General features: G+C 42.3%; 1 protein-coding gene across 1 annotated transcript; it reads left to right on the top strand.

The window, feature by feature from the left end:
• The first annotated feature begins 1868 nt into the window (after positions 1 to 1868).
• sirt2 (sirtuin 2 (silent mating type information regulation 2, homolog) 2) lies at positions 1869 to 10969 on the top strand. Its single transcript, XM_083636378.1, has 16 exons — positions 1869 to 2000; positions 2165 to 2211; positions 2501 to 2549; positions 3358 to 3468; positions 4353 to 4394; positions 4486 to 4592; positions 5081 to 5137; positions 6134 to 6202; positions 6345 to 6474; positions 6616 to 6675; positions 7158 to 7213; positions 7354 to 7430; positions 7842 to 7893; positions 8005 to 8072; positions 8200 to 8266; positions 9528 to 10969. Exons 1-16 carry the CDS (start codon positions 1985 to 1987, stop codon positions 9666 to 9668), a joined length of 1149 nt encoding a protein of 382 aa, XP_083492504.1. The 5' UTR covers positions 1869 to 1984; the 3' UTR covers positions 9669 to 10969.
• The last annotated feature ends 522 nt before the right edge of the window (positions 10970 to 11491 follow it).

Genomic DNA, 11491 nt, shown 5'->3' with positions numbered 1-11491 from the left:
ACCCTCTAATTGTCCATAGAATTATGGAATATTTTGTCAAAAATATAGGGTTGGGGCCCTACTGTAACACCCCCCCCCCCCCCACACACACACACACACACACACACACAAGAAAGGAATGTCCGCATCAGTATATTGAATAACTAAGTAGCCTATTTAGTGTTTTGTAGCATAGGCTACAGTTATTATAGTGTTCCAGAAAAATATTGTTTCTCAGTAGTAAGGCACTAGTGAGAAATACACCAATGAGTGAAAAGTGTGACCACATGCCCTGCTCTCCCCTACATAAAGCAATCTTATTTAACCATTCAACTTCCTGTGTAATGCCTTGACACTACTATATACAAGGTGACCATTAAGACATAGACATTTTCTGGGTTGATTTGTCTTACTGCCTGGCTGTATGCCAGGGTGAGACCTAGCCAACTGAAATTATGATATGGAGACTCTTGAGACTGAGTGTGTGTGTCCCCATGTGCTATAGACGGTTTTAACTTGACAACAAAAACATTCTAAATTGAACCCCCGCTCACTTCCTGTTGCAGTGTTTGCTATGGACATAAAAGAAAAAAAAAACATTCAAGTGCAGGACTGACCATTCCGTGAAAGCCGTCTATACAGCTGAGCGGCGAAAACAAAAGTAACGATGTCGAGTGAATATTTCTGCAGTTTGCCGAATGCTGAGAAAAAGGAAGTGTGCGCACAGGCAGGCAGTGTATGTATGTCATAATATCCTGGGGGTGATGAGAAGCAGATAGAGGGAGGGGAAGAGGCCCCAAAGTGTCACAACTCATTTACCAAACGATCTCCATTCTTTGTTCGTTCTTCTCATCCACCCTTCCTCTTTTGAAATTCAACTCTTCTGCTTGAAACTCTCCCCCGTCCGTTCATACTTGCCTTTGCTACCACCCACTCTCCTTAATTCCTGCCTCCTCTCACATTTTCTTTTGCACCACAGGTTTCAAAAATGTATTAAACATGGGTTATTTACAGCAGGGCGATGTGGGAATTTAGGACTTTAATAATGAGAGATATAACGAGGAGAAGAGTGGAAGAGAGATACAAAGTACTATGGAGACAAGATAGGTGGGTTTTTGTCCTTATCTAGACATGGACAACTTGAATATCATATCACTCACTGGTGAGGGATCAGTTTGTCCCAGCCCTGGGCAAGAGACGTGGTGGCCCTGTGAAGAAGCTCTGGGTTATGGGCCCCCTGAGCAGTTCTTTAAAATAATTAACATTGTGGATATAGTATTTTTATGTGAATAACATTGTAGTGACTAACCATAAAAGCACAAATAATTGACTAAATTCTCTAAATAAATATAGGCTACAGTATTGATTTAGCTATCAATTGGTCCATTTAGCTATTTCTAAAATGTTGGCCTTTGAAGCCAGATTTAGAGGAATATCTAATGTTAAATTAACATTAGGATTAAACTGTTGTGATGTCATTCTTCAGTTTTAACCATCGATATTCTGCAATGATTCAATCACCTGCCCAGATGATAGATCAATAGATTCAGACCTTAGGTCGCCACCGAAAACGTTTAGCCGGCGAGTCGAACTTTGGCCGAATGAATTTTGGCTTGCAGCATGAAGCCCCTGAGTCATAAGAGACCAAATCATAGGCTGGGCCAAATGCAGGCAGGGTAGCGCAACTACTACTAGACTAGTCTCACGTAGACTGTATAAATAGAGTCAGACCCACCGTCGACGTCATCAATCTTCCAGCGACGGAGGTAACGCTAGATTAATCTACGGCTGGCACTACGAGACGACTACTACTAGACCGACGCGTGCTAGGAACGAAACGGTGTCGCAACAAACACGGACACTATTTTTGACGGACAACAACAATCTCATCGGGGGGAGGCTGAGCTGTGGCTACCTGTCACCATCGTAAACGTAAACATTGGATAGAAATTGATCGACGAGGCATTTGGACCATTGTGGTTAAAGGGACTTAGCAAACGGATAAATGTCTGATGCATCAGGTAGGGTGGTTGTCTGTTCTGATCATTAGTTATATTTTGACAAACTGACAGTCTACCTCCACCGTGTTATCTTAGCTAGCTTTGTAGCTCAACTCAACTCAACAGTCAGAACTGAGATAACGTTAGGGATTTTAATTTACATGTATTTTATTTTGTACTTGTAGAACTCCCTAAAAGAGAAGAAGAGGAGGACGTTACCCCCGAAGCAGAGGTAAGGAACGTATACGTTTTAATGCCTTTAAATGCTTTTCCTGCGTTAACGTTTCTCATGTTAGCAGAGAGGTGGGGCTAACGTTACCTAGTTTCCAGTATCTACACGGCTCTGGTTTCCAGTAATGCCAGTCTGATCAACACTGATCCATTTGTCGTTGTCTTGGTAGTGCGGATCCGTCTGTGCTGTATGCAAGCCAGTCAATAGGCTTAACTGTGCACTGCTGCTGAAGCCACAGAGTCGTTATGGTTGAATGTACATTGAGACACTGGAACTTTTGTCCTTGTAGGATCAATCTGACGACAGCAGTGAGGAAGAGGCTTCAGGAGGCACAGAAAGTAGGTTATGTGGCAACAATCACGTCAAATCTATCAACACTGACTTTGACGTTATATAAAATGTGAAATACTTATAATCTCTGTTTACCTACACATTTGCTACACATCTCACATTATTTCACCATTAAACGGTCCTGTTGCCCAATACTTACCAGATACTTACTTACATGTCTTTTTGTACTGAGAGGAAATCATGGCAAACACAAACCTGGAATTTTAATGTTGCTATCCATATCAATAAATATAGAAGCATCAATATGACTATTCTAATCCCTTGGTACTAGTACTCATATGTTCGGAATGTATTTATTTAAATTTTTATTTAACCTTTATTTAACCAGGGATGTCCCATTGAGATACAATATCTCTTCTGCCAGGGAGTCCTGGCCAAGATGGGCAGCAAAATAAAAAGGTTTCATATAAAATACAAACTGAGGCAACAACAACAACAAAATACCACACAAAAACATACCAAAACAAAACACAACAAACAAGTACAAAATGTACAAGGATCAGAGGCTAAAAAGAATCATGGGATATAATAATACATGTTAAATGCAATGATGTTCTGTGAAAACTGATTTTAAAATATCTATCTAAAAATCGAAATAACCATTAAGAATAGCCATCTTCCATGTATGTAATGCGCCAAATCCTAATCCTAATCATTCAGAATTGAGTTTGCTATGCCCATGACACTGCCCATACAAGAGGGAATGGCACACATCGGAGCGAATTCAACACACATTTTTCTGATCTTGCCCTCTGTTGTTTGCTCTTATCTGATTCTCCTCCATATTACTCTCAGTGGACTTCCTGCGTAACCTCTTCTCCAGCGCCCTGGGCCTAGGCTCATCAGAGAAGGTTCTGGATGAGCTGACTTTGGAGGGAGTGGCGCGACACATCCAGAGCGGCAAATGTGGGTCTTTCCAGCCTTTCCGCCTGTCTATTATGGGCCTAGGACAGTGTTTCTCAAACCTTTTCAGACCAAGGACCACACCAATGAAAAAAACTCGGGGTCCACCTAACTCCCAAAACATCCCCAAAAACAATAGGCCTACTACTTCAACTGTAAATTACAAATTACATGATAATTAAATGACAAATAGCAGTACAATTAATCAAATTTTTGGCTTCCCACAATTATGAAAACAAGATAACCGATATAAAAAATATATTTAATTTATTTTAATTAGTCCATTTACCTTATTTTTTTTACATTTATTTCCCCTGTTCAGTTCAAATATATTCAAAGTTCAAAGAAAGTTTTTTTCAAGTTCAATAAATGCACAATGTTGCCAAAGTCAAATAGGCTATCTTTTGCCATCTTCAAGTTGCATTCAGTGATTTTTTTTGTGTTCAAATAAGTGTTAAATGGCTCTATATTCTGACAGCAATTACTGAAATAGTGTTTGGTCAGTAACTTGGAACTCCCAACCACCCACTGTACTCTGTCTCTCCTGTATTCCTGCAGGCAGAGTGGACGTATCTCCGCAACCGTAAGTCGTAGAGAGTCAGTGGTGCTGGCGTTGGATTCGGGGTGAAAAAATATATAGTCCTTTAGAGGTATCGTGCTCTGACCTTGAGTTTCCCAGAAAATGTAAACATTTCTCTGATTGGATAGTGGGAGGTAAAAAAAAAAGGAAACAAATATAAATCTACTGGCGGACCACTAGGGGGCGCCCGCGGTTTGAGAAACACTGGCCTAGGAGGATTTTAGTTGATAGATTTTGATGCTTACAAGCAGTGAATGCAGTTGTTATTGATCGAGTGAAATAACAGCATCCAACTGCATCCATGCAGGTAAAAACATCATCTGCATGGTGGGAGCAGGAATATCTACATGTGAGTATCTTGACTTTAGCGTCGAAGGATCATTATTTAAAGGTCATAATTCCCCCAAATCTGTAACTCTGAGCCCCACCTCCACCCACAGCTGCTGGGATCCCTGACTTCCGCTCCCCAGGAACTGGCCTGTATGCCAACCTACAGAAATACAACCTGCCCTACCCAGAGGCCATCTTCCAGATAGGCTACTTTAAGGTGTGCGGAACATTACTGCAGATAAATATGATGCACTATATAAACTCGGGAACAAAAGCAGCTGTAGGGTAGCTGTAAATACAAGCAATAATAGGATTAGCATATGTCCTATTTCAGTCAGATAGACCATTATAATATGTACCCGACCCGTAGTTCAAACTGCTTGGTTGCTATGGCTAGTTGCACAGTATGAGATTCAGGAAGACCCACGACACTGTTGGCAACGTTTCGAGCCCTCACAGGCTCTTCGTCAGGTCAGGTTTGCAATGATGATGATGCAATGAAGTAACTTTTTTTGACTCAGCACCTGGAAAAGACATGTGCGTGTGGACATTTTAACTTCTCTAGTTACACAGTATGCCCTTTTACAGTCATCTGAAGACTATCATGGTTTGTCTTATGACGTGTGATGTACTTAACCAGTCTTCACTGTCTGTCTCCATAGTAAAATGTACCTATCTGTCTTCCTTCCCGATCTTGTATCTCAGGAACATCCGGAGCCATTCTTCACCTTGGCGAGGGAGCTTTACCCGGGACAGTTTAAGGTACAACACACGACGTTCGCTGTACCTGTCACTATATCAGAGCTTCACTGTACCTGTCACTATGTCAGAGCGTATCTGATCAACCATTCACTAGGGGTGTCACGATACACTCAGTTCATGATACGATACACGATATTGGGTTCACGATAACGATACGATACAATATTTTAACAAATTTTTTTTTGCAATCGATTTGTAAGTTGAGGGGGCATCCTCCACGCTAATTGGAGTAATTTCACCATTTTCATCCTCCGTGTCTGTAACGTCCCTCGTCTGTTCAAACAAAGCAATGAAAAGGAGAGTGAGCATGCAATCAGATGCAGATCAGTGCCACCATGTTCAGCTTCTTTTTCTCGCGATATGAGATTTCATCTCAACGATACATATTGTCACGTTTTGATATCGCGATATATTGTGGGACGATATATTGTGACATCCCTACCATTCACTGTACCTGTCACTATGTCAGAGCATATCTGATCAACCATTCTGATTTTGTGACTCAAGATGTTTTCCAAGCAGGCAGAACAGTGTGAAAATGAATCGCTATGGCGTTGTTTCTATTTACACGCTAATGTGGTTGGGAGGTGTAACCGTAACTGAGGGAAACTGGAAATACAACTCAGAGAACAATAACAGCATTCGCTGTTCTGCGGTCACACAGCGGACATTTAAATGAAATGAAATGTTTTAATATTGCTGATTCCAATATACAAGATGCCAAGAAGATACATAATAAGTCATTGTTATTAACTGTTGAAACTCGGCATATGGTTATACACAATGAGTTGTACAGCCCTATTTCAAAATTCAACATAAGTTACAAGCATAGACTTAATGAACCGTTTTCTTCTTTTTACATGAAACTTTGATGGCAAAAAAGGAGAAACAGACCAGAACATCTCGACATGAAAAGTAGCTTGTTATTCTGAGAACAATGAACGGCTCTGTAGGTTGTTGTGTGCTTGTGGTTGATTGATAATTATTGGTGTTCAGCCGACAGTCTGTCACTACTTCATGAGGCTGCTGAAGGACAAGGGGCTCCTGAGACGCTGCTACTCACAGGTTAGACTAACCCCCAGCCAGGGTCTCTAGTTCACACACACACACACACACACACACCCACACACCCACACACACACACTCTGAAAATATGCTTTTAGTAAAGTTTCACCTTTGCTGTACTGACGTGTGTGTGTTCATTCAGAATATTGACACCCTGGAGCGTGTAGCCGGGCTCGAAGGAGAGGACCTAATTGAAGCCCACGGAACCTTCTACACCTCCCATTGTGTCAGCTCCAGTTGCCGCAATGAGTACAGCCTGGACTGGATGAAAGGTGTGTATGTGTGCGTGCGTGCGTATTGTGTGTGCTTGTGTGTGCCTGGTAGAGTGACTCACTGTTGTTTTGAATGTAAAGGAGTGGGATTGTTGTGATTTCACTCATTTGAATGTTCCACCTCCCCACTCTGCCTTATAGAGAAGATCTTCTCTGATGATACCCCCAAATGTGACAAGTGCAGCAGTCTGGTCAAGCCAGGTCAGTGTGTGTGTGTGTGTGTGTGTGTCTGTGTTTGTGTCTGTGTGTGTGTGTGTGTGTGTGTGTGTGTGTGTGTGTGTGTGTGTGTGTGTGTGTGTGTGTGTGTGTGTGTGTGTGTGTGTGTGTGTGTGTGTGTGTGTGTGTGTGTAGGTGTGTGTGTGTGTGTGTGTGTGTGTGTGTGTGTGTGTGTGTGTGTGTGTGTGTGTAGGTGTGTGTGTGTGTCTGTCTGTCTGTCTGTCTGTCTGTCTGTCTGTCTGTCTGTCTTTCTTTTCCATTGCACATCACCTCATTCTATTTTCCTCATTTCAGTGAAACGTCTCATCCATCCACTCCTTAGCAACAACAATCTACCGATCCTTTTTGCATGCTATATTCTCTCTTTCTTCTTACACAAACATGTCTACTAGGTGAATGTCATCATATATTTCACTGTCTTATCATGTAATCATCCTGATGTCACCCCCTCTCTCCCCTCTACAAAGACATCGTCTTCTTCGGAGAGAATCTGCCCGTCCGCTTTTTCACTTCGATGAAGACGGTGAGCGGCCGGTGGTGTGCGAGCATCGTGTTTGGAGGGGATGTGGTGCAAAATAGAAATGATCTCTTTTCACACCTTCGCGTTAACGCGTCTTCCTCTCTCTCTCTCTTTCTCTTTCACTCTGACTCTGTCGCTCTCAGGACTTTCCTCGCTGTGATCTTCTCATCGTCATGGGAACATCGCTGCAGGTGCAGCCCTTTGCCGGTCTAGTCAGCAGGTATTGCAGATCACATTTCATATTGAGGAAATGTATTAGACTCATAGTGTGTGTCTATTAAACACCCACACCTTTCCAAGTTCACCGCATATTATTCATTTGAATCCCATGGCCTCTTTTTGTGTTTCATGCTCTTACTTGGATGTCACTAGAACTATAATTAAAATAATAATAATAATAATAATAATCAGCCAGTAGTAGTGCTCTATTTCACTGTCCTGTAACACGAGGTGTCGGGTTTGATCCCAGCAACAGCCATGTGTCCTGTTGAAGTGCCCCTGAGCAAGACACAGACGCCCCATTTGCTCACTCATTGTGATTTATTGCAATTTGCTCGTGATAAGAGCGCCAGCTAAATTCTAATGTAATAAAATTCCATGTAAACCAACTCTGTGCTTTTGTGCCATTCAGGGTTTCCAAAAGCTGCCCTCGACTGCTCATCAACATGGAGAAGGCAGGGGAGGTGAGCTTCCACTCCTCCATCATCTATTTCCTCTTCTCTCCTCTCCTCTCCTCAGTGGTACAGTAGATGTCATGTGTTTGTTGGATACATGATCTGTGTTTTTCTGTGCAGGCTGACCCTCTGTTTGGGATGGTGGGTTTTGGAGGAGGGATGGACTTTGACTCAGAGAAGGCTTACAGGTGAGAGATGCTGCCATTTCTCTCTGTCTCACTTTTCATCACATTTCTGATGGTGATACGGGTGATCAATCTTAACATGCTGGTGTCTCTCTCTCTCTCTCTCTCTCCCTCTCTCTCTCTCTCTCAGAGATGTAGCCCACATCAGCACATGTGATGACGGCTGCTTGGCTCTAGCTGACCTGCTGGGATGGAAGGTACGTTAAAGAAAGCTGCACACAGGTTTCCTGGAACAAATGGCGTTAGTCTTTTAGAGAGGAGATAAGAGAGTAAGATGCAAACCGTGGCACGGTAACATGGCCAAAATTCAAACACAATATATGATCACAATTTCCCTCATTAATGTTTCGTATAAAAAGAACCGAACAGGATGGACAAACCCGTCTTTATTTGTCACATGCAACCATCTATGCATGCATGCATGCACGGCGGCCAGCACACACGTACATCGCTTCAATGGCGCCTTGAAATGTCTCCCATGTGATCTTGGCCCATCCTTCCTCTGCGGGGCAGGCCAGGGGCAGTAGGCAGCTTACAGCGCCCGGGGACCAACTTCTTATGTCTTCTTACATGTTTGTAGTGGGGTTTCTTATCAATGTTATATGGAGGAAACCCCATGTGAGCACAGGGGGAAGAACATGCAAACTCCACACAGAAATGCCCTTTTTATGAGGTAACCTACAGTACCTGGGCACGAGGCACCGAAGTCATGGGGAGAACACGCCCCCCAGTGCCAATAGCGACCCAGGTGGGAATTGAGTGCCACCCACAGAGGAAGGACTGCTCAGTAACTGCAAAGCATGTAAAGTTGATTTACTAGATCAGGGATGGGCAACTTTGACGATAGAGAGGGCCACACAAAATAAATCCTCGCTACCAGAGGGCCAGATTGTGTCGACCGTGCACTTCCACCAGTAGCCTACTGTAACACCATCACTCCCAATTATAGCTACTAATGAAAAGGACTGGCAATCAAAGTTTATTATATCAACATTTATATTTTTCATATTCAAATTTAGTAATTCTTCCATTCAGATGACACCAGAAACTTTGCTCTAGCTTTAAAACAGCCCGCTACAGCAATTTGACGGGGTACATCACCCAAATATGTGATATTTATAGCGTTAGCTCAAATGCTAACGTTAAACAGTATGTGGATGGACAATGCTAACGCCATTAGCACCATGATAAACACCAAATAAACACCAAAATAAACAGATTTTGGTGGTCTAACTCTAACCTAACCTAACCAAAAATGTCCGCCTTGTAAAAAAAACGGAAAAAAAAGACCCAGGAGCCACACTGAGTGAGGTCTGCGGCCGCGGGGCGCCAGTTGCCCATCCCTGTACAAGAATCTTTTATTTTATCTTTTTTTTTTTACCCCATTCTGCCAGCCTGCTCTCCTTTGGCCATGTTAACCCCTCTTTTCTTCTCATCCCTCTTTCTTCCTCTCTCCAGGCGGAGCTGGAAGAGATGGTGAAGAGGGAGCACGCCAGCATCGACAGTCGGGACGAGAAAGAGAAGGCCAGTGAGAGCAAAGGAGCTGCGGCGAAGGCGGGCTCTGCATCGGTGGCACCAGAGACTAAGAAGGAAGAGTAGCCAATTAGAAAGATCAATTTTTAATGGCAACTAGTGACATCAGAGATGGGAGTTGGGCCCGGTTGAGCCTTGAAGAAATGAGGATAGCAGGGGTGTGTTTGGCATAGATCAAAGAAATGCGTCATATAGTAAAGATCTGAGTGTCTTATCAGGCAGATGAAGACAGTCCTGTCGTCTCTATAGAGAATGCGGAGTTTACATCACGTCGTGTGGGTGTCCTTTGTTTACGCGCCATGTTGTGAGGAATGCTCGCTGCCTTTCTTTTGGTGTTGTTGGAGGCTCTTTTGATTTTCTGTTCTAATCCTGAAAAAAAAAAAAAAAAATCATCATGTGATATGGAAAATTTTAATCACATTAGCCTTTAGCAAGAAGAAGCGACCAGCAATGATTTTCCCATATGCGATTTCCGTTTGCTTATAACTTATTTATTTCACTTCAGGTTCTGTGCTTAATCTAGTCTTGGGCTGCCAAATTATGTGGATCTAGTGTTATGTTGTTTATCATGGATAGTTTGTTGCAAATGTACCGTTGCTTCGCATCGAGTTTCAATTTCTCCCAGTAGAGTTCCTCTTTCTCTTCTCCATTCTCCATGACTGATTTAACCAATGTTTTAGCCAAACCAAACCAAAGCTAACCACCGTAGCAGGCAAAGGTAATCAGCACGTTCTTTACAGGATGGCGGCGCCCCCGTCCACGGCGTGATGTCCTACCTTCACATACTCTTATCTTTTAAGCCACTTAAACAAATCCATAGGATTTCTGACATCTGTGTATATTATGCTTCTGTTCCTGTCAGCTATTTGCACTTTACTAACATTACTCGACTCTGCTGCATTGTAGGCAAGCTGGAATTTCACAGTGAGGGAGTCAGCGATATTTGGCACTTCACGAAGTTCACGTGTCTTCACTTCATCGAGTTTCTTTGCTTTCAGTTTGGTGCAGTGAGCCGCCTTCCTCCAAGTTGTATGCAATATCTAGGCTAATGGTTAATGGCTATGGCTAATGGTTCATGTTTTATCTGTCAACTTTTTTCTCCCCCTCCTGAATGCAGCTCCTCCTCTGTTTTATCTGATTGGTCAACGACCTCACAGGACCTGACAAAGCATTAACAACAAAAAATGTAACTTCCTGAATCCTTATTGGTGAACTGAGGCAAAGTCACATTGGCTGTAAATGTAGCAATATAATATTAACAAATGGTACTGTACAATATGAAACTTTTGTAATGAGTTTATTTTAATGAACGTGAAATGTTTTTATTGTTTTTCCATCATGTTTTCTTTCTGCACCTTCTGTGGTTTCTTTCAATATAATGCTCTCTTAAGCAAAATATGATGTTTACTGAATTTTATTATTGTGGAACACACAAAATATCCAGGAACACTTTTTCTTTTAAATATACTGGCCAGGTGAATTCTCCAAGAGTACCTGGCTGCAGACAAGTGGGCAGGCCTCACGCCTCCGCAACTGACAGGAAGTCACGTGACCTCCGCAGCAGAAGTTAATCTTTTTTTAATCTTTATTGACATATACCCATAGACTCTATAATACTGTCAAATGATAACATATACCCATGCATATACCTCACACCTCGGCAGCGGAAGTTAGTCTTTTTGTAATCTTTATTGACATTTTGAAGTTAAACAGACACAACGAACATAAATGCAACTTTGCCAATGAAGTTGGCAGTTCGTCTTCATGTTTTGAACACATATTTAAAAGGCTTTATACAATAGCCTATATAAAACTGAGAAGTTAGCAGGTAAATGTGCTATGGATAGCATTTCTAAAGTAAAGATCTAACTAAGTGACAGTCAGAATTA

Source organism: Poromitra crassiceps (genome assembly GCF_964638095.1).
Source record: "Poromitra crassiceps genome assembly, chromosome: 5".
Classification (NCBI taxonomy): Eukaryota; Metazoa; Chordata; class Actinopteri; order Beryciformes; family Melamphaidae; genus Poromitra; species Poromitra crassiceps.
The sequence above is the reverse complement of the archived record's forward strand: the minus strand, read 5'-3'. Positions and strand labels throughout refer to the sequence as shown.